Source organism: Ailuropoda melanoleuca, chromosome 1, assembly GCF_002007445.2.
Source record: "Ailuropoda melanoleuca isolate Jingjing chromosome 1, ASM200744v2, whole genome shotgun sequence".
In the NCBI taxonomy this organism is placed as follows: domain Eukaryota; kingdom Metazoa; phylum Chordata; class Mammalia; order Carnivora; family Ursidae; genus Ailuropoda; species Ailuropoda melanoleuca.
Window position 1 is genome coordinate 205,960,153 of NC_048218.1, and position 21,162 is coordinate 205,981,314.

Consider the following 21,162-nt stretch of genomic DNA (forward strand, 5'->3'; position numbering starts at 1 on the left):
GTGTGGAGCGATGCCCTCCGCCCTCAGATCCGGTTTCTGGGGGACTTGGGGGTCTCGGGAGTCCCTGCCCGGGTTATGATGGTGTTCTTCCGCCTTGCCACCCAGGCACCTGACTCCTTCTGGAAGCTCCCTATATCCTGTCCTTGTCGAGCTGAAATGTGGGCTGGTTATTCCAGGCCCCCTCTCCCACATCTCTTTCTGCAATCTCCCCTGGCTTCCAGCTTCCTCCCTTCTGTCCCCTTTAGGGGAAAGGGGCATTGTGATTTGGGTTTCCCCCCAATCCAAGGGTTTTCTTCTCACCTGCGGTTAGAATCCATAGCTGGGAGTGAGGCCTCCAGAGAGAAGCACAGCGCACAGCAGGGGCACCATCAATATTCCACGACGTTTAGGAGAAGCATGGGAGCAGTTGGTGCCTAGAAGAGCGCAGGGTACCTCGGAATCAGCTGGGAAAAGCTCTTCAACCTCCTGGATGGGCTCCTTCAGCTAGGCAGTGCCCCCCCGGCCGTCTCATGGCCCTGGGAGCAGAGTGTTTCTCTTTGTGCTAGGGTGAGGTGTGAGCACTTGTGAGACCTGCAGCGGGCGTGTGGGAGAAAGTGTATGGGGTACATGTGTGGGAGATTAGCAACAGCAACGTACCCATGGCCCAACCCTGGCCTTTTCTGAGGACCCCACCTGAGAGCTCCCTAAACCCTCTTTGGGCCACAGGACCAATGGTGGGCCCAAGAGAAATGCCTAGTGTGGCTCTGGTTCCCAGCAGCTTCCTGGCCCTAGGTGGGGTAACTATGTGGGGTGCTCAGCAGGACAACAGATTTAGGGGATCTGAGGTTTACGGAATCTGAGGACCGGGCCACATTCCAGCCTGGATGTCCTGGGAATCGGTAACCAAGATGTAACCAGGATTCACCTGGGCCACCTGCTGCCCCAACCGGATACTCAGATGATCCCATCCGGCTGCCTTGCCCCCAGGGTTGGGGGAACTGCCTTCCAGCCCCTCTGTCTCCTACCCCCCCACACACACACACATACTTTCCACCCTTGCCAGTCCTTCCTGAAGCTTGCCTTTTTCCCCTGCCCAGGCTTCCTGGTTCTGGACCTTAGGAGACTCTCTCAAAAGAAGACCAGGGTGTACCCAGCCAGCCACACATAATCACCCCCAGCAAGAAGTCAGACCACAGAGGAAAGGGCAGATGCTCTCCCCCTGTCTCCACACAGTCCAACCAGCGTGGAAACTCAGTTCCTTCGACTCACTGGTCTTGGCTTCTCAAGTGCCTGCTGGGAGAGGGGGCAGGAGGAGGCAGGAAAGGAAGCAGGGAGAGAATCAGAGTCAGAATTTTAGGGCTAGAAGACCATATCAGTCATTTGGCACAATAACTTGACCATTTTGTGGGGTCCTGGTTCCTCTGGAGAATTGAATAACAGTTACGGAACTATCCTCAGGAAGATGTGTACGCACACAATTTCTTTCTTTCTTTTTTTTTAAGATTTATTTATTTGAGAGAGAGTGGGCGCTTGTGCAGGTGTGAGGTGGGGGGAGGGATAGAGGGAGAGAGAGAATCTCAGGTAGACTCCATGCTGAACGTGGAGCCTGATTTAGGGCCTGATCCCACAACCCGGAGATCATGACCTGAGCCGAAATCAAGAGTCCGATGCTTAATCAACCGAGTCAACCAGGTGCCCCTGCACACACACAATTTCAAAGTGGAGCCCCTGAGTCTCCCCCACCCCCAGCATCCCTGGGAAGTCCCTAAATTTTTTACTAGCAAGGAAATTGAGGCTCAGAAAGAGAAGGTGGCTTGTCTGGAGTCCACCTTAATTTGAGGTACAGCCTGAGGGTGGAAAAATATCAGAGGCTCAGAGTGTCTGGCTGTGGCCTGGGGCACATGCACTCCCCCACCGAGCACACAGACACACGCGAGCACGCACGCACACACATGAGTATGCACACACACATGCATATACACACACACACAAGAAGGGTAGGAAGGGGACTGTTTCCAGGGAGAGCTGGCCTCTGAGGGGATTGTGCAATGTGCAGGCAGGTCCAATCTGGTTCCGAGCAGCTGGTGCCCCAGGGCACGGACCGAGATAAAGCCTCCCCAGCCCCACGGGCCTCATTCTAGCTGTCTGGGCTGCCTTGGACATATCGACGCCTGGCTGCTGGAGACTGAAGTGTGGGGCGGGGAAGCCCAGCACTGGCCTTTCTGCTCACCTGCCGCAGCATTGCCTTCCCCAGACCCAAGCCTCACAGCCCCCCAAAGGTGACCTGGGGGGCAGCACCATGCTGCTGCCTGCCTTCCTCTTTGGGATGGCATGGGCCCTGGCTAACGGGTAAGCAGCCCAGCCTGGGGCCCCTCTGACAGAGATCCTCTGCTCCCGCCTCACCAACAGGACCCTCTGGGGCAGCCAGGCGCCGTCCCCTACGCTTCTTGCTCCCAACCAGCCTCCTCCTCAGTTCGATGACACTTCCTTGGGAGGGACTCCCTGGGGAGTGGGATCACAGGACAGGGCTTCTTGGCAATAGAAGGGCTGGTGGCAGTGGCTGTCCCCATCTGTGGGCAGGCGGTGGTGTGAACATACAGAAACCTTCCTGGTGGAGGAGGAAGTGACCCCCCGCCAGGAAGACCTGGTGCCCTGCACCAGCCTCTACCATTACCAGCGCCTGGGCTGGCAACTGGATCTGTCCTGGAGTGGACGTGCCGGGCTCTGTCCCATCTACAAGTGAGTGAGGCTCGGAGCCTGGGTTAGCTGCTGCGCAGGAGAGAGCAATGGAGCCAACATTCTGGGGGGAAGGTGAACCGGGTGGTGTCCTGGGGAAGCAGGCTTTAGGGCAATAGGTCTGGCTGGGTTCAAGAAGACTCAGGGGTGTGTGGGGTTGGGGATAGGCAGCGCAGGGATCAGGCAGCGCAGGGAGAGGTACAATGTCTGTTGCCTGTGCCTCCCCTCCAGTCTGCCTTCCCAACATCATTCTCACTTTGCACAAGGGGAAATTAAGACCTGGAAGGGAAATTAGATGCTAAAGTCACTCAGAGAATAGAGGACCAGAGTGAATGTCCCAAGCCATACTCAGGGACCTACAAGGGGCTGGGATAAATACTAACATCTTCTCTCTGCTGCCTACTCGGTGGACCCAGGCCCCCAGAAACCCGGCCCGCTGCAAGGAACCGGACAGTAAGGGCTTGCTGCCCAGGCTGGGGGGGCACCCACTGCACGCTGGGTAAGCACCTGCTATTAGCCCAGATCTGTGGTTTCGTGGAGGCGGCATGGGGAGGGAAGCTGGGTCCAGGCTGACTGTCTGGGTCGCCCCATTCTCTCCCTCCAGCCATCACAGCCCTTGCAGGAGCCAGCCCTGGGGGCCACTGCTTTGCCACGCAGCAGTGCCAGCCGCAAGCAGGCTCAGCTAATGCTTCTGCAGGAAGCCTGGAGGAGTGCTGTGCTTGGCCTTGGGGACACAGCTGGCGGGATGGCAGCTCCTGGGCCTGCCTCAGCTGCTCTAGCCGACACCTCCCAGGTGGGTCTGCAGCCCTGGCCAGCACTCTCTCCCCTTGGAGGCACTGCCACAGAGAATTCTTGAGCTTCTGGGCCTTCCTGCAGGGCTCATGCCCATTCCCTTGTGCTCTTGGACGAGTCACCTCCCATCCCTCCCGCGTCCAGAGTGACCATTCACTCTGACCTGCCCCCTGCTCTGGGAGAAGCCCTGCGTCCTCATCCTCTATGCTCCTGCCTTCGCCCTCAGCGGCTCACCGTGGGTGTATTTCCTCCAGGCAACACTGCCGCGCCAGCCCTCCTGCAGCCCCTGGCGGGGGCCGTGGCCCAATTCTGGAGCCAGCGCCAGCAGCTGTCGGCCACCTGCGCCACCTGGTCAGGCTTCCACTACCGAACCTTTGATGGGCGCCACTACCACTTCCTGGGTCGCTGCACTTACCTGCTGGCGGGGGCCGCTGATGCCACCTGGGCTGTCCACCTCACGCCCAGGGGGCATTGCCCCCAGCCGGAGCACTGTCAGCTGGTGAGGGAGGCAGGTGGGGAAGGACACAGGAAGGGAGCTGGATGTGGGAGGAGGTGAGCCACTGAAGCCCTCTTCCGCCCTGTGTCTCCCCCAAGGCCCGAGTAATGATGGGACCGGAGAAAGTGCTGATCCAGGGCAAAAACGTCTCTGTGAACGGGAAGCTGGTACCTGATGCGGAGTCTCAGCTGCTCCAGGGTACTGTAGGGAGCAGGGGACTTCCCAAGGCCCCATCTGTTCCTCGGGGACAGCCTGCCCATCCCCCCGGGGCAGGGCGCACCAAAAGGGGCAGCTGAGTGGGAGACTGCTGTCCCGCCCCCACTGCTACGGGAGCTATTTGGAAATGAGGGAGGCCGCTGAGGAGCCAGGCACGGACCTAGTGTCCAAGTTGACTCCTCCTCACAGTGTGGCTTGGGGCGAGTCCCCCTACTTAACCTCTTTGAGTGTCAGGATGCCTGGCTGGCTCAGTTGGTGAAGTATGGGACTCTTGATATCAGGGTTGTGAGTTTGAGCCCCACATTGGGTGTGAAGATTACTCAAAAATAAAATTGTTAAGGGGCTCCTGGGTGGCTCAGTTGGTTAAGCCTCTGACTCTTGATTTCGGCTTAGGTCATGATCTCGGGGTCATGAGATGGACCTGGTCTTCCGTCCGTGAAGTGAGGTGGGGGTGGGGTTGTGTGTGCTCGCGGGAGATTTGTAGTTTACTTACTACTTTAGTACTCGCTCAGGAGAGCACCTGTGGTGTCCATGAACTTCTCAAAGAGGGCTCTGATGCGAAAACCATCTCCTCTCCTTCCCTGGGCGGTCTGTGCCTTGGCGTGATGGTGGGAGGGGTAGGAAGGGTGACTCCTGCCTTCTCCTGCCCAGGGCTAAGCCTGCAGTGGCAAGGGGACTGGCTGGTGCTGTCAGGTGGCCTGGGGGTCACTGTGCGCCTGGACAGATCCAGTTCGGTCTCCATTTCTGTGGACTATGAGCTCCAGGGACAAACTCAAGGTCTCTGTGGAGTCTACAATGGCCAGCCTGAGGGTAAGTGGGCATGCCTCGGTTGCTGGTACAGGAGGGAAGGAAAGACTGGAGAGCCCAGACACCACACCTCTGCCTCGCCCTTCCCCAGATGACTTTCTGGAGCCTGGAGGGAGACTGGCTGTGTTAGCTGCCACCTTTGGGAATTCCTGGAGGCTCCCTGACTCAGAGGTGAGCTTACAGCCCTCACGGAGCCCAGGCTCTCTGCCGTGCTCCTGGTGGCCCCCCGACTCTTGGCTTCTCTGATACCTCCAAGCCTCTGCTCTCTGTCTTCATCACTGGCCTTTTCTCAGGGACAGGGCCTGGCCCTCTCCCAGGTCCTTGGTGGGGGGCAGGCTCAGGGTCCCATGGAATTTAAGTGGTGAACTGACTACCCAGGGGACACACTCAGCAACCTGGTCACTGACCAGTTTTGGTTAACTAGCTAGTTATCAAACCTCCTGCCTCTGGGTTGATGTGACCCCAGCTCCCCCACCCCCTACCAGAACTTACGACTTTGTTCCCCCCCCCCCCCCAGGCTGTCTGGGCTGGTGGCCATGACAGTGCAGACTTGAAGCAGCCATGAAGGTAGTGGCCATTTTCCTGGTGTCCTGGTTAATGTCCCTCACCCCCCATTGACCTGAATTCAATTGTCTCCAGCCTGGGTGTCTGGATTCCGTGGAGGCAGCCCAGGGCTGTGAGGACCACCCGACCGGCACAGAGGCAGGCATGGAGGCTGAAGCCCAGGATGTGTGCCACCAGCTGCTGGACAGTCCATTCAGGGAATGCCATGCCCAGGTATGGCTGGGGGTGGAGGCGATCTCCACCAGCAGAGGGGCGGGAAAGGGTGGGTGCTAGAGAGGTGCCAAACAGGGACTCTGGTCCTGTCACTGCTTTGTATGTAGAATCTCAGGGGTCCCTCCAAGTGCTTATTCTGTTTGATTATAATAAGTCAGGGCACGATGGAAACAAGAGGAGGGAGTGCTGGTGAGGCTGGTTGACTGAGGGGCTGTCCTTTCTCTGAAGGTTCCCCCTGCTGAGTACCACCAGGCCTGCCTCTTTGCCTACTGTTCTGGGGCCCCAGCAGGCAGTGGGCGAGAGGCCCGTCGGGAAGCCGTGTGCACCACCTTGGCCAACTATGCCCAGGAGTGTGCCAAGCAGCATATCCATGTGGGCTGGAGGAAGCCAGGCTTCTGCGGTAGGGCTGGTGCCTGTCCCTCCTTGCATAGCCCCTGGCCTCCCCACCGGGCAGGATTGGGAATGCACAGACAGCAGCCCTGTGACCTTGGTTTCCTGAACGCTGGGACTCCTCCCAAGCACCCTCTCTTCGGGCTGCAGGCAAGGGGGTTCTGGCGGGAGGAGGAGGACCCTCGGACCTCACAGCCCACTCCTGTGCCCACAGAGCGTCTGTGTCCTGGGGGCCAACTGTACTCGGACTGCACCTCGGCCTGCCCACCCAGCTGCTCGGCAGTGGGTGAAGGAGGGGAGGGGTCCTGCCGGGAAGCGTGCGTGAGCGGCTGCGAGTGCCCGCCCGGCCTCTTCTGGGACGGCGCCCTCTGTGTGCCTGCGGCCCGCTGCCCCTGCTACCACCGGCGCCGGCGCTACGCCCCGGGGGACACCGTGCGCCAGCTGTGCAACCCGTGGTGGGTCCGCCGGCTGGCCCTTGGCTGGGGTTGGAGGCCGCGCGGTTCCCTCGGAGCCCTCCCTTATGCTATCTCCTGGACCTGCCTCCCCTTCCGGGGGCCCCTCACAGGGGACCTGTGACCTCTCCTGGCATAATTGATGGCCCTGCTTAAAGACCTAGCTAGTGACCTCCACCAGCTGACCTCCAGGCCTTGCAGGGTTAGAGGGGTGGCTGGGGGAGGGAGGGCTACGGGCTTGGGCGGGGGCAGGAGGTCGTGGGCGCTGAATCAGAGCGCACTCCCCGCCCCGTGCGCCCACAGCGTGTGCCAGGACGGTCGCTGGCTCTGCGCGCAGGCGCCGTGCCCAGCCGAGTGCGCGGTGGGCGGGGACGGCCATTACCTCACCTTCGATGGGCGGAGCTTCTCCTTCCGCGGCAGCCAGGGTTGCCGCTCCAGCCTGGTGCAGGTGGGTAGGGGTTAACGCGGGGCGGGGGGAGCCCTTATTGGGGTGCTGTGGGGGAGAGGTGACTGTCGGGGAACCTCTAAGTAAACCAATGAGAAACACACAGTCATTCCGGGAAAAGCTGAGAGAACCGACTCTGGGGGAGGATGGCTTGCCGCAGACCCCTAAAACCTCCCCTTGGGGTCCTCACTTCCGCCTTAGGTTCCCGCGAATGTTCCCACCTTAGCCCAGGAGCACAAGGCAAAACCCATCCTCACAGTCCTTTCTCACAGATGGGACAGGCTGGGCTTATCACAGGCTATTTCCTGCAAAACAACCCCAGGAGAAATCTGGGTTCTCCTTCCTCCCCAGCCCTCCCCCAATCAAGTTAGGTGATTTACCAAGTTCAGGTCCATAGACACAGGCGGGTGTGTACATATGCAGCAGGCCCATGCCAGTGCACATAGATTGAGCCTGTGCATGCACAGAGACATGAGACTACATACCCATGGGGAGGAGGGAGGGGAGGCATCTTGCACCAACATGCACACATACACATGTGCGCACGCACACCTCTACACACTTTTACACACACAGATGCCTGTGTGCATACACACATAGAGATACTCGAGAGCGCCAGCGCTTGCCAGGGTTAAGCCCTATACCTCACAGAGTCTGGCTGGCAGGAAGGTGGTCATGCGCTGGGTGGGAGCTGCCTCCGGGTGGGTGCTGTAGGTGTTCTGGAAAACAGGAGGAGGTGCAGAACAGACTCTGTTCTTGGGGTCTTCCCCACCCCCACCCTACCACCTTCCTCACCATCTGCCGCAGGACTTGAAGGGGCAGCTGCTGATTGTGCTGGAGCACGGGGCCTGTGACACTGGGAGCTGCCTGCACGCCGTCTCTGTCTCCCTGGGGGACACCCACATCCAGCTCAGAGACTCAGGTAGCCCTCTCCTGCGATGTGCTCCCCGCCCAGTCCTCATCAGCCCAGCCCCGCAGGGGCAGCCCCTCACAGGCCCCCTATTCCAGGGGCTGTGCTCATCGATGGGCAGGATGCGGGCTTGCCTTGGAGTGGGCCTAAGGGCCTCAGGGTCTCCCGCGCCTCCTCCGCCTTCCTACTGCTGCGCTGGCCTGGGGCCCAGGTCCTCTGGGGAGTGTCTGACCCTGCAACCTACATCACTCTGGACCCCCGCCATGCCCACCAGGTATGCTGGGGGGTAGGCGAGTGGCTGGGCAAGGCTACTGTGGGCATGGATTCGACTGTCCCATGCTCACTCCTGTGGCTCAGGTGCAGGGTCTGTGTGGCACCTTCACCTGGAACCAGCAGGATGACTTCCTGACACCTGCTGGCGACGTGGAGACCAGCATTGCAGCCTTTGCTAGCAAGTTCCAGGCAGCAGGCGAGGGAAGGTGCCCCTCAGAAGACAGCGCCCCACTTTCCCCCTGCGGCACCCACACTCAACGCCACATTTTTGCAGAGGCAGCTTGTGCTGTCCTGCGTGGCCCAACCTTCCAGGTAGCCAGATTGGGGGTGCTCCCGTTCGCACCGGTAAGACGGGGTCAGCACCTGCTCTGCCCTCACCCTGGGCTATTGGGAGGGCCCTGCTCCCTGCTGTGGCAGGGCTACCAAGCACAGGGAGGTGGCAGTGGAGACCCGAGGGGACAGGGGAATCTGCAGAGGAGGGGCTGACCCATTTTTCCCCTCCTCTCCCCCCTCAGGAATGCCAAGGCCTGGTGGACAGGGAGCCCTTCCACCTGCGCTGCTTGGCAGCCGTGTGCGGCTGTGCTCCTGGCAAGGACTGCCTGTGCCCTGTGCTCGCTGCCTTTGCTCGTCGCTGTGCCCGGGAGGGTGCCCTGTCTCTCTGGAGGACCCAGACACTCTGCCGTGAGTCTGCTCAGTCAGCCAGACCCCTCCTCTCCCCCCAGCTCCTCGTCCCCGCCCCTTCTAGGAATGGCCCAGAGGGCTCCAAAAGCTTCGTAGTGAGGGAAGGTCCCCAGGAGGCCCTCTGACCTTGGCAGATTGCTGAGTTTGCCTTCTTTCGGAGGCATAGGGGGTGTGAATTCCAGAAGGGTGGGCGGAGCAGCAGCAGTTATGCCCCTGACCTGCATGTGTCTCTGTGCCCAGCTGTCCTGTGTCCTGCGGGCCAGGAGTACCAGGAGTGTGCCCCAGCATGTGGTCAAAACTGCGGGGAGCCAGAAGACTGTGGGGAGCTGGGCAGCTGTGTGGCTGGTTGTAACTGCCCCCCAGGACTGCTGTGGGACCCCGAGGGCGAGTGCGTGCCCCCCAGCTTGTGCTCCTGCCAGCTTGGAACTCGTCGCTATGCCCCTGGCAGTGCCACCATGAAGGATTGCAACCACTGGTGAGGGCGGTGGCCTTGGGGGGAGGCAAAGAGCTTGGGGGTGAGGAGGGGGAGCTTAGAGAAAAGGGGCCGGGCTTGTAGCCCTGTGGGTTAGGGCCTGACATGCACACACCGGGCGACAGAGCACTGATAACTTCTTGGTTCTGGAGCACTTCAGGCCTATAAAGCTGAAGTTGTCTTATGTAACTCTACTGAATTCTTCCAATGACCCAGTAAAGTAGGAAGTGGAAGAATTGTTCCCATTTTGCAGATGAGGAAACTGAGGCTCTAATAGGCCACACCACTTGCAGAGTCACACAGCTGGTTAATGATGAAGGGCTAGAACCCAGATCTCTGCTTCTGTGTGGTCCAGAGGCTCTTCCAAGGGTGAGGGAGAAGTAAAGGCTGGCTCTGGACCTGTGGAGGCAGGGCCAGTGGCCGGGGCTTCGTGGGTGAGGATGAGACTTCAGAGAATCCCTCTTCTTCCTGGCTGGGAAGGGGGCTCTTTGAGAACCTCAGAGCCCAGAGAATGGCCCAATGGGGCCAGGGCAGGAAAGGGTGGCTGTGTCCATCCCGGGTATGGCTGGTGCGGTGAGCAGCCCCACTTCCTGGGCTTGTAACTGGGGTGTGAGGGTGAGACAGTCAGGTATCTGGAGTCGCTGTTGGGGGCTTGGACCCCCCTGGGTTCCTGAGACTCTCCCAGGTCAGACCGGAGGCGCCTGGAGGTGAGTCCTGCCTTGGCCCTGCCTCTTACCTGCCTCCCAACCTCGGCAGTGTCTGCCAGGAGAGGGGCCTCTGGAATTGCTCTGCTCACCGCTGTGGTCCCCAGCAGACATTCTGCCCCCGTGACCTTGTCTACATCCCTGGTGCCTGCCTTCTCACCTGTGACAGCCCTGGTGCCAGCCACCCCTGCCCCCCGGACAGCACAGGGAACTGTGTCTGTCCCCCGGGCACCGTGCTGCTGGTAAGTCTGGGACGGGCTGCTCTACGCAGGGCACTGCCCTAGCCCCCTGGCTGTCTGAAACAGTGGGTGGCGGGTCAGGCAGCCCTCCAAGGTGCCCCTTTGTCCCCGGCCTCTGCCCAGAACGAGCGCTGTGTGTCTCCTGAGCTCTGCCCCTGCCGTCACGGCGGGCAGTGGTATCCGCCCAACGCTACCATCCAGGAGGACTGCAACATTTGGTATGGCTAGCTCCTTGCACTGGGATGGGGTGGGATATCCACACTGGTCTGGGCAAGGGGAGCACTCCAGGATTCCCCCACGCTGAGGGTCTGCTGCTTGCAACCTGGACAGCTACTTCCCCTGGATACAGCCCTGGGTCTTTGTCCNTGTCCCCCCCCCCCCCCCCCCCCCCACAGCGTATGTCAGGGGCGGCAGTGGCACTGCACCAGCCACCAGTGCGGCGGATGGTGCCAGGCGTCTGGTGCCCCCCACTATGTGACCTTCGATGGGCTGGCTTTCACCTTCCCTGGAGCCTGCGAATATCTGCTGGTGCGAGAGGCCAGCGGCCGGTTCACCGTCTCTGCCCAGAACCTGCCCTGTGGGGCCAGCGGCCTCACCTGCACCAAGGCGCTGACCGTGCAGCTACAGAGCACTGCTGTGCACATGCTCAGAGGTGGCCGCCACGGGGAAGGGTGGCACTGCCAGGGCGGAGGGGCACGCTGGCCGGCATCACACTTCTGCAGGGGGCCAAGACCTGGGGTCCCCCACTGCTCACCATCAGTGCAGCGGGGCGGGTGCCTCTCCTCTCTCCTCTTGGTTGGGAATCCTAATTCTGGAAGGCTCCAACAAATTAAGGCCCAGAGAGGCCTAATGACTTGCCCGAGGTCACATAGCCAGAGAAGCAAAAAGGAAGGCTGGAGGCAGGCTGGGAAAGGGCTCTAGGAATCTGGGAGCCCTTCGACTCCAAGGCAGAGCCTGAACGCTTCTCTTCCTCGCTAGGCCGGGCAGTGACGGTGAATGGGGTGAGCATAACACTCCCCAAGGTCTACACGGGCCCGGGGCTGAGCCTGCGTCGCGCTGGTCTCTTCCTGCTGCTCACGACCCGCCTGGGCCTCAGCCTACTCTGGGATGGAGGTCAGGCCCCCACCCTTAACCACTTGACCCATGCCCACCTTAGCATCGTGAGGCTGACTCCCCCCAGACTCTTCCTCCTCCATACGAGTGGTGGGAGTTCCCAAATTATGTTTTTAAAATTATGTTTCTCTTCAATGTAAAAGCAATACCTCCTCACCGAAGAAACATTTAGAAAATACCCAGTTTGGGAAAGAAGAAATGAAAATAAATCTAACCTCCCACAACCCAAACCCAAGCAATTGGCATTTGAGAAATAACAGTTACTGAGAAATTGAGGAAAACTGAAGTAACCCCTGACATGGGAAGGAGTTGCCTGGGCAGCGCAGTGGGGCTGCCCTCTGAGCCTCCGGCCACCAAGGCCTCTGGGGCGGGTGGGTGTCACAGTCCGTCTTGGAGCTTGGTTCCCGCCTGGAATCCAGCCCGCTGGAGAATTTCCCTGCTCCCCCTAACCTGGGTTTGGTTAGGAGAGTAGGCTCTCACTTCTGCCCTCGCCCCCCAGATATGCGACTCTTATCATGGCCAGTCAGCTTCTGGGAAAAACCAGGCGGTGGGCCTTGTGCAGATGGTTGAACAGGCCCGCAGAACACCGCCCCTGGCCCTGAGGAAGATCCATGGGGTCATTTCTCCACAACGCTGCCCCCTGCTGCCCTCCCTGCGCAGGCACCCGGGTCCTGGTGCAGCTGTCCCCAAAGTTCCGTGGCCGTGTGTCTGGGCTGTGTGGAGATTTTGATGGAGATGCCAGTAATGACCTGCGGAGCCGCCAGGGGGTCCTGGAACCCACAGCTGAGCTGGCTGCCCACTCCTGGCACCTGAGTCCGCTCTGCCCCGAGCCAGGAGACTTGCTACACCCCTGCACCGTGAGCATGGGCAGGCAGGGGGAAGGGCGTGGGGGGCAGCTGCAGGAAACCTGCAGGGGGTGGGGGGAGGATCCAGAGGCCGGGTGCTGCGGACGGGGTCTGGTGGCCCACGGTGCGGTGCCCGCAGGTGAACGCCCACCGGGCCAGCTGGGCGCACGCCCGCTGCGGGGTGCTGCTGCAGTCGCTCTTTGCCCGGTGCCATGGAGAGGTGCCCCCACAGCAGTACTACGAGTGGTGTGTGCATGATGCCTGCGGGTGAGAGGGGCGAGCCTGGAGACGGTGGGAATGGGTTGGGAGGGGGAGGGGGTGGGGAGGGGGTCCAGCAGCTGAACAGTCCCTTCCACAGCTGCGATTCGGGGGGCGACTGTGAGTGTCTCTGCTCGGCCGTTGCCACCTATGCAGACGAGTGTGCCCGGCATGGGTTCCACGTGCGCTGGCGCAGCCAGGAGCTCTGCCGTGAGTGTGCCCTGCCCTCGATCCCCAAAGCCCTGTCCCACCATGCCCTCAGCTCCTTCGTGCGTGTCCCTCACGGCCTGCAAGCAAGCCATGTATTCGTTCAAGGGCAAATATGTGGGGTGGGCACACCTTTCTAGATGAACCAAGCATGCTGAGCATGCTTTCCTGGAAAACTTTCATGTTGCAAACAGCCTTGGGAGGGGCTCAGCAAGAGTGTACACCGTGCTCCCGGTGCCCTCCGTGGGGATCGTCGTGGGCTGGTTTCCTTGCTGCCGTTGCAGCCTGGAGCCCTTGCACCACAGTGACCCAAGCCTCTCTCCTCTCTACCCAGCTCTGCAGTGTGAAGGGGGCCAGGTGTACGAGGCCTGTGGCCCCGTGTGTCCCCCCACCTGCCATGACCATGGTCCTGAGCCGGGGTGGGACTGCCAGGATGTCGCCTGTGTGGAGGGCTGCTTCTGCCCCGAGGGGACTCTGCTGCATGGTGGGTAGGGTCAGAATCTGAGGAGGGGAGGCAGCGCTGGGACAGGGAAGACAGCCACAGGGCCGCGGTGATAGGGCTGGCGCTAGGAGCCGCTGTGTCCCATCTGCTCCTGTCCTGCCCTCTGTGATCCCAGGAGGAGTCTGCTTAGAACCCGCTTCCTGCCCCTGCGAGTCAGGGGGCGGCTTCTTCCCGCCGGGGACTGTGCTGCAGAAGGACTGTGGCAACTGGTGAGTGGGGGGGCCCCAGGGGAGCCCCTGACCCTGGGCTGGCAAAGCCCAGCACCGTGGCTGAGCCCAGGATGCTGTGTGCCCAGCACATGCCAGGAAAGTCAGTGGCTTTGCGGGAGCGCCGGGACGCACTGTGAGGAGCCGGCGCCTGGCTGTGTGGAGGGGGAGGCCCCGTGCCAGGAGAGTGGGCACTGTGTGCCCCACACATGGCTTTGTGACAACCAGGATGACTGTGGCGATGGCTCAGACGAGGAGGGTGAGTGTCCTTGCCTGTGTGGGGCAGTGGCTGAGTGACTGGTCAGTCCTTGTACATGTCCTTAAAACGTGTCCTGAGCTGCTGCTCACACTGGCTGGCGGGCAGGGCTGTTCTGGTCTTTGCGGGGCCAGGGGGCTTCTCTAGGACTCTCTGTCATCCTGACCCTGCCTGCTTGCCCCATGCCAGGCTGTGCCACCCCAGGCTGTGGGGAGGGGCAGATGTCTTGCAGCTCCGGCCACTGCCTGCCCCTGGCCCTGTTCTGTGACGGGCAGGATGACTGCGGAGACGGGACGGACGAGCAGGGCTGCCCATGCCCCCACGGCTCACTGGCTTGCACTGACGGGCGCTGCCTGCCTCCAGCCCTGCTCTGTGACGGGCATCCCGACTGTCCTGACGCCGCAGATGAGGAGGCCTGTCTGGGTGGGTGGTCTCCGCTCCGGGCTCCAGTCCACCAGGCACCCCCTCCCATAAGGCCTGCCTTGTGAGCCCCAACCTTCCTGCCTCCCCTCCTTCACCAGATCAGGCTGGTGCTAGGAAGCTGGCACCCGGAGATGTATGAATAGGGGTACCCCAAACAGGGAGTGTAAAGGGCAGTGCCTTGGGACCAGCTCCTCCTTTCTCTGGCTGCAGGGCAGCTGAACTGCACTCCTGGGGAGGTGTCCTGTGTGGATGGCACTTGCGTGGGGGCCATCCTGCTGTGTGATGGAATCTGGGACTGCCCAGATGGAGCCGACGAGGGACCTGGTCACTGTCCCTTCCCTTCGCTGCCCACTCCCCCAGCTGGCACTCTGCCTGGCCCTTCTGCTGGCTTTGGGGAGACTGCACCCACTCCCCTGGCCAGCACCAGCCCTGGTGAGTGTCCTGGAGGAGCAGCGGTGAGAGAAAGCTCGAGTCCGGAGCCTGCGAAACGGGGTGGAGAGAGCATCTCAGAGGGAGGCACTAGGGCAGGTGCTGGGGGGTGAGGAGCAGGCATAGACCCAGCCTCCTGAAGGGGGTTTTGAGAGGGCCTGGAAGAGTCCAGATCTTACTTCCTGCCATCCGAGGCGCTCCCGCTGACGTGAGGGGGTTGGGGTGATCAGCGGAATTCCTGGGCTTGGGAAACCAGTGGCGGGATGGGGGGGTGGAGTGTGAAATGCGGGAGCGCCTGGACGTGGGGAGGGGCTGCAAGCGAGGGAAGTCCTGGCGCAGGAGAAGGGCAGGCGGGCCGGCACCGGGAGGCGGGTGGGAGGCGGGTGGCGGAGGCGGACGGGACGGCTGGCCCGCAGCCGGCTCTCCCCGCCGGGTCTAGCGGGTGNCCGACGGCAGCGACGAGCGCGGCTGCGCCTGGCCCTGCGCCCCGCACCACGCGCCCCTGCGCCCGCGGCCCGCACTGCGTGTCCCCGGCGCAGCTGTGCGACGGCGTGCCGCACTGCCCCGATGGCTCGGACGAGGGCCCCGAAGCCTGCGGTGAGAGCCCGGCAGGGGCGCAGCGGGCGGGGCCCCGGCTCCCCCAACCCCCTCCCCAGCCCCACCCGGCGGCCCGGAGAGCCGCTTAGGTCTGCGGCATCAGAGCTTCCTTTGATCTTTTTCATGAAACTCTCTTTGAAGACTTTTGCCCTCCCACCCAGGCCCAGGGGAGAGAAGAAAGGGGCTTTTGTCTTTGCCCACATTTGGGCAAGAAGGGATAAGAGAGTGGGCAGTGGCTCTGCAGGTGCGGGAAGGGAGCCTGTTTGGGGGGCCACCCCTCCAGCTCCACCCCACCAGATCCGGGAGTTCCCTTTGTGCCCCTGCAAATCAGCCCTTCCTATCCGGGCCACCTGTCCCTGGGAGGAGGGGCTGCTGTCCACAGGCTCTGGCTCCTGCTCAGGCCGGCCTGCCCCTCCTGGACCCCTCCCAAAGACGCTTTTGAGCTAGCTTCAGATTCATTGTTGGCTCTGCCTCCTGCTTGCCCTCCCCTCTGGGCGCCTTTGGTTCCCCCTGCAGCCCCTCAGCAGAGAGAGGGTGGGAGGCCCAGGGGCTCAATAGCACATTCTCCTGGGGTCCACAGGCTCCCCCCAGCCGCCCTGTGCGGTGGCCTCTTCCCCTGTGGTTTGGCTCCCCAGGTGTGCCTGAACCTCGAGCAGCTCTGTGATGGGCTGTCTGCCTGTTCCCAGGGCAAGGATGAGCTGGGCTGTGATAGGGATGCCAGTCCCCTGATGGAGGCCAAGGCTGGTGGGGGGTGGAGGGCAGTTCTCACTCCTGGTCTGTTTTCTCTTCCCTTTCCCTCAGAGGGGATGACAGCCCCAGGAGGCCCCAACAGGACCAGGGTTCCCTGCCCGGAATACTCCTGCCCTGATGGCCTCTGCATCAGTTTCCAGCTGGTGAGGGGCGGGGTGGGGGAGAGAGGGTGGCTCAGGAGGCAGAGCCATTGTGCCACCCAACTCGAAAGGAACCTTGTTCCCCTTCCCTCCCCAGGTGTGTGATGGGCAGCCTGACTGTGGATTTGCAGGGGAGCTAGGGCCTTCCCCAGAAGAGCAGGGCTGTGGGGCCTGGGGCCCCTGGAACTCATGGGGGCCATGCAGCCGGACGTGTGGGCCTGGGGTGCAGGGCCGGAGCCGCCACTGCTCCCCCCCTGATCTCCCGGTGCTGCAGCACTGCCTAGGCCCTGAGCACCAGACTCAGGCCTGCTTCACGGCTGCCTGCCCAGGTGCGGGGGCTGGGGTGCCTGGGAGGGCCAGCGGGGCAGGTGGGGGTGCAGAGAGAACAAGGGAGAGAAAGACCACTGGGCTCACAGCCCGACTTCATGCCCCACCCCCACCAACCTGTCCGGCCCCTCCTCCTCACAGTGGATGGCGAATGGACCTCCTGGTCTTCCTGGTCCCCGTGCACTGAGCCATGCGTGGGCACCACGACCCGTCAGCGACAGTGCCACCAACCCCAGAATGGGGGCCGGACCTGTGCCATGCTGCCAGGGGGCCCTCCCACCACCCACCAGACCAGTGAGTGCAAGGAAGGAGGGCACAGCTGGGAGGAGGGTGTGGAGGGCTTGCTGGTGGGTGGCTTGTTTCTGCAGGGGACCCACCTTTCCCAGACTCTGGCTCTGATTTTCTCTCAGGGCCCTGCCCTCAAGATGGCTGCCCCAATGCCACCTGCTCCGGGCCGTTGGTGTTCTGGCCCTGTGCCCCCTGCCCTCTGACTTGTGACGAAATCTCGGCTCAGGCTGTGTGCGAGGCTAACCGGCCCTGCAGCAACCCAGGTGAGGGGGTTCTGGGCTCAGGGGGTGGCAGGTGTGTCTGTGGAGGTGGAGCTCTCTGCAGGGAAGCCTCACCCTGGGCCTCCCCTAGGCTGCTGGTGCCCTGCAGGCCAGGTGCTGGGCAGCGACGGGCGGTGTGTGTGGCCCCGGCAGTGCCCCTGCCTGCTGGATGGCACCCCGTACAGGCCTGGCCAACGCATCAAGGCTGACTGCCAGCTCTGCACCTGCCAGGACGGGCGACTCCAGCGCTGTCGGCCCGACCCAGACTGTGCCGGTGAGGCCCTGCCCTTGGCCTTCCCCCAGGGGTCCCTCGTCCTCTCCCAGGCCACCCAGCTGGGCACCAGCGCCCCTCTGACTCCTGGCTCTTGGCCCTCCCTCAGTGAACTGTGGCTGGTCCTCCTGGTCCCCCTGGGCTGAGTGCTTGGGCCCCTGTGGGAGCGAGAACATTCAGTGGTCCTTCCGGAGCCCCAACAACCCCCGCCTCTCCGGCCAAGGTCGCCAGTGCCGGGGCATCCGCCGCAAAGCCCGCAGGTACTGGCACCCACCCCTGCAGGACCTTTAGCCCTCACCTCCGGCTCCCAGTTAGGAAGCTGCTGGTGAGCTCTTTCTCACTCCGTATGCTTCCATATGCACCATGGACCCCAAATGAGGAACACCCCCCAAGCCCTATTAGTCTAAACACCAGGACTCCCAGCAGAGTTTTGGGGAACCCCTGGCCTTCTCCTGCATCAGCTTTATGCCCTCCAAGTCTGAAAGGGGTTTGTGGGGATCCCAGAAGTCTGGGGGCAGGTATGGGTCCTCTGGTTTGCACCCCCATGCCTCTGAAGGTAGCGGGGTTTGTGAGAGGGCTTGCAGGGGTCCGTATCTGCCCGCCCAGCCCCCATTTCAGAGGCTTTTGGCACAACTTGCTTCCACGCCCGTCTCTGGGGCCAGTTGCAGTTTCTCGGGTGCAGGGGTGGGATCTGGGTGAGAGGGAGACCGAGCAACCTAGTCGGCCCAGGACTTGCCTGGTTTTATCACTGGGAAGTCCTGGGAAACCACTCCCTCGAGGCAAATCAGGACAGGTTGGGGGCCCGGGTAAGCCCACTTGGCAGGCAAGCGGCGGCCCTTCTTCCAGGTGCCGGACGGAGCCCTGTGCGGGTTGTGAGCAGCAGGGCCAGCCCCGAGCCGTGGGGGAGCGCTGGCGAGAGGGCCCCTGCGGAGTCTGCCAGTGTCTGCACAACAGCACCGTGCGCTGCTCCCCCTACTGCCCACTGGGCAGCTGCCCCCAGGTGAGTGGGCAGAGGGGCCCGGGGAAGCGGGCAGGGGGAGGGGCAGGGTGCAGAGGCCAGGGCTGCAGGCAGCTGATAGACTGGGTCAGAGTTGGAAGGTGACCAGCTCGGCATGTCCAGCCTGACTCTTGTGTCTGCAGGACTGGGTCCTGGTGGAGGGAGTGGGAGGCTCCTGTTGCCACTGCGCCCTGCCTGGTGAGTGGGTCTGGGGAATGGCAGGGGAACCTCAAGGGTAGGAGGATAGCAGGTGCTCAGCGGGAGCCCCAGGGGGCAGCACTGAGTCAGGAGGTCGGCGGCTACCCCCGGCTCAGGGTGGTGGGAACCTGGATCCTGGATGCTGGAGAAGGAAGGGACCCTCTAGGTAGGAGGGCTTGTTTCTGCCCTCCTAAGGTCAGGTCTCAGTCTCTGCCTGCCTCTGTCCTTTTGGGGCTTTCTGCCTCTGGCCTTGAGGGTGCTTTCTTCTCTGTGGTTCTACTCGGCCAGGTCTGGTTCCCTCCCTTTCCCCTGAAAGCAACCAAGATGAAGTTGAACTTTTTCAAGAGTAGCTTTACTTGGAAACCGAGTTATAAATGAAACAGGAAGGGGCGCCTGGGTGGCTCAGTTGGTTGAGCATCTGTCTGTAGCTCAGGTGATGATCCCAGAGCCCTGGCCCCACATTGGGCTCCCTGCTCAGTGGGGAGCCTGCTTCTCTCTCTCCTCCCCGCTTGTGCTCTTTGTCACTATCTCTGTCTTTCTCTCTCAAATAAAAAAGTAAATAAATAAATAAAACCTTTAAAAAAATAAAAATAAATAAATGAAACAATATACAAAGGCTCAAAAACTAATGCATTTATGGGTCCAGATTCCTTATCCGTAAAGTGTACCTACAGGTGGCTGAGGTTAGAGGAGAGCCAGCATACACAGTTGTACAGGTTGTACACTGCACAAGTTAGTTGGCAAGTGGGAGCTAGACCACATTCCTGGCTTCCATCCAGAGATACCCTTTTCTAGTGCCCCCAAAGGTCCCCATCTGCAACAGTAGCCCTGGATGTGGATCTGCAGCTGCTTGGTCCTGGTCCTGAAGTGGTTTCAGACTGGCGGTTTTATTCTATGTTCTCTCAGTATTCTGTGCAAGTGGGAATCCTGAGCTCACACCAAGGGAAGGAGGACAGGCCTTTCCCAGCCGGGAGGTGGTTCTGGGGGCTCTTGGGAAGTCCTGGGAGAGAACGTGCTCCAAGAAGTGGGGAGAGACTGAGTGCCAGGCCAGGGGCTGGTGTGAGCCTGCCTCTCTGCAGGTCTCTCCCTCCTGAACCTTGAGTCTCCCTACACAGGTGAAAACCAGACGGTCCACCCCCTGGCCACTCCTGCCCCCTCTCTAGCCCTCAGTGCCCAGATCGGATCGCCTCTGGTTGCCTATGTTCTGCCTCCGCCTGGAGGTGAGGGCCACGTGCTGTCGCTGTCGTGGAGCGGAGGGTGGATGTTGCCCGGGGTCGCCCTGCCTAGGAGGGGAGGCAGGCTCGCTGGGATTTACCCCCGCTTTCCATGGGAGGACAGTTATCCTAAGGATCTGGAGGTCATCCTGGCTCAAGTTGCTGGTCTGACTCTGCCCTCTCTGGACCACCCTTCCATCCCGGGTCAAGGTCAATGCGAAGCCCTTGGCATCCCTTAGCTCCCCTTGTGACTTCCTGACTGTACCCCTGGCAGGCTCCTGCCACCCTCTGCCCTTCTCCAACTGCAGCCCCTCTCTCCTCTGTGCTCAGACCCCTGCTATTCTCCGCTGGGCTTGGCCCTACTCCCTGAGGGAAGCCCGAAGCTGGAGTCCCCTATCCAGGCTGCCCTCCTGGGTGCTCCCACCAAGAGGCCTGGTTTTCTGGGTCAGAGCACTCAGCGGCGTACCCGGCCCCCCTACCTGCAGCTGGACCTGCTGCTGCCCCGGAACCTCACTGGTCAGTGTGGTGGGGGTAGGGCTGGAGGACTGGGCAGTGATGGTGGGCTGGGGGTGGGGCTCGCTCTTTCAGCTGGGACCCCTGCCCCACCCCCCCCCAGGCATCATAGTGCAGGGGGCTGGGTCCTCAGCCTTCCTTCAGTTCAGCAGCGATGGTCTACACTGGCACAACTATACTGACATCCTGCCTGGTATCCTGCCCCCAGCCAAGGTATGGTTGCCCGAGCCTCCTGAGCCAGTGACCCACCATACCTCTTTGTGGGTCCCACCGTCTTTGTCCCCGAGGGCCTTCCAGTCTCCTTGAGGGACATTCTTACCTTAGAGGCTTGTTGAACACCTGCTAGGAGCAGGGGCTGTCAAAAGGGCGTCAGAAGCAATCACGGTGGCTGAGGTGCAGGGCAGGTGTGCAAAGCTCTGTGGGGGGAGGGGACTAGCGTGACATCAAGTTCATTGAGTATCTCAGGGACCACGTCAAGAGCAGCTGGGACACAGCCCTGCCCTGATGGGGTTTGTATCCTCCCCAGGGAGACAAGACTCACGAAGCAGGAGGAACCAGTCTATACCATGTATTTACTCTTAATTCTGTCTCTGGGGAAACACAAATGTCCACAACGTGGCCGCTGCCCTCGGGGCACCAGGGCCAGAACCCACAGCCTTGAGGGATGCAGATGTTTCACGCCAGGAGAGCAGGAGCGCTTCGTGCCTTGAAGTCTGGGGGGCTTGAACAGGGTCAGGGTGGCAGCCTGGAGAGAAGGCCGGCACCCCTGTCCCTGCAGCTTTTCCCTAGGAACTGGGGTGACGGGGCCCCCACAGTGCAGACATTTGGCCAGATGGTGCAGGCGCAGCACGTCCGGGTGTGGCCGCACGTCCCCCGCCGTGACCCCAACCAGAGCATCCCCCTGCGGGTGGAGCTGCTGGGCTGTGAGCCAGGTACCATGGGCGGGGGGCGGGAGGGGCAGGCACAGGAGGAGGGACAGACAGGAGCCCTCAGCCACCC

General features: G+C 61.6%; 1 protein-coding gene across 1 annotated transcript in view; it reads left to right on the forward strand.

Moving 5' to 3' along the window:
- Window positions 1-1,686: 1,686 nt before the first annotated feature.
- SSPOP overlaps window positions 1,687-21,162 on the forward strand; it is a 51,587-nt gene continuing 32,111 nt past the window's right edge. The window contains exons 1-42 of the mRNA XM_034649050.1: window positions 1,687-2,328; window positions 2,560-2,718; window positions 3,132-3,214; window positions 3,320-3,508; window positions 3,762-4,006; window positions 4,102-4,201; window positions 4,871-5,029; window positions 5,118-5,197; window positions 5,666-5,803; window positions 6,032-6,203; window positions 6,408-6,648; window positions 6,949-7,093; window positions 7,898-8,012; window positions 8,099-8,274; window positions 8,358-8,585; window positions 8,789-8,954; window positions 9,195-9,429; window positions 10,183-10,372; window positions 10,493-10,587; window positions 10,765-11,021; window positions 11,348-11,482; window positions 12,143-12,339; window positions 12,467-12,594; window positions 12,686-12,795; window positions 13,127-13,276; window positions 13,410-13,503; window positions 13,590-13,759; window positions 13,946-14,179; window positions 14,390-14,717; window positions 15,048-15,205; window positions 16,007-16,098; window positions 16,193-16,424; window positions 16,564-16,716; window positions 16,833-16,973; window positions 17,062-17,244; window positions 17,351-17,501; window positions 18,088-18,241; window positions 18,382-18,436; window positions 19,552-19,656; window positions 19,981-20,166; window positions 20,267-20,376; window positions 20,942-21,095. Coding sequence (XP_034504941.1) covers window positions 2,279-2,328; window positions 2,560-2,718; window positions 3,132-3,214; window positions 3,320-3,508; window positions 3,762-4,006; window positions 4,102-4,201; window positions 4,871-5,029; window positions 5,118-5,197; window positions 5,666-5,803; window positions 6,032-6,203; window positions 6,408-6,648; window positions 6,949-7,093; window positions 7,898-8,012; window positions 8,099-8,274; window positions 8,358-8,585; window positions 8,789-8,954; window positions 9,195-9,429; window positions 10,183-10,372; window positions 10,493-10,587; window positions 10,765-11,021; window positions 11,348-11,482; window positions 12,143-12,339; window positions 12,467-12,594; window positions 12,686-12,795; window positions 13,127-13,276; window positions 13,410-13,503; window positions 13,590-13,759; window positions 13,946-14,179; window positions 14,390-14,717; window positions 15,048-15,205; window positions 16,007-16,098; window positions 16,193-16,424; window positions 16,564-16,716; window positions 16,833-16,973; window positions 17,062-17,244; window positions 17,351-17,501; window positions 18,088-18,241; window positions 18,382-18,436; window positions 19,552-19,656; window positions 19,981-20,166; window positions 20,267-20,376; window positions 20,942-21,095 — 6,643 coding nt within the window. The 5' untranslated portion in view covers window positions 1,687-2,278. The remainder of the gene's footprint in view (window positions 2,329-2,559; window positions 2,719-3,131; window positions 3,215-3,319; window positions 3,509-3,761; window positions 4,007-4,101; window positions 4,202-4,870; window positions 5,030-5,117; window positions 5,198-5,665; window positions 5,804-6,031; window positions 6,204-6,407; window positions 6,649-6,948; window positions 7,094-7,897; window positions 8,013-8,098; window positions 8,275-8,357; window positions 8,586-8,788; window positions 8,955-9,194; window positions 9,430-10,182; window positions 10,373-10,492; window positions 10,588-10,764; window positions 11,022-11,347; window positions 11,483-12,142; window positions 12,340-12,466; window positions 12,595-12,685; window positions 12,796-13,126; window positions 13,277-13,409; window positions 13,504-13,589; window positions 13,760-13,945; window positions 14,180-14,389; window positions 14,718-15,047; window positions 15,206-16,006; window positions 16,099-16,192; window positions 16,425-16,563; window positions 16,717-16,832; window positions 16,974-17,061; window positions 17,245-17,350; window positions 17,502-18,087; window positions 18,242-18,381; window positions 18,437-19,551; window positions 19,657-19,980; window positions 20,167-20,266; window positions 20,377-20,941; window positions 21,096-21,162) is intronic.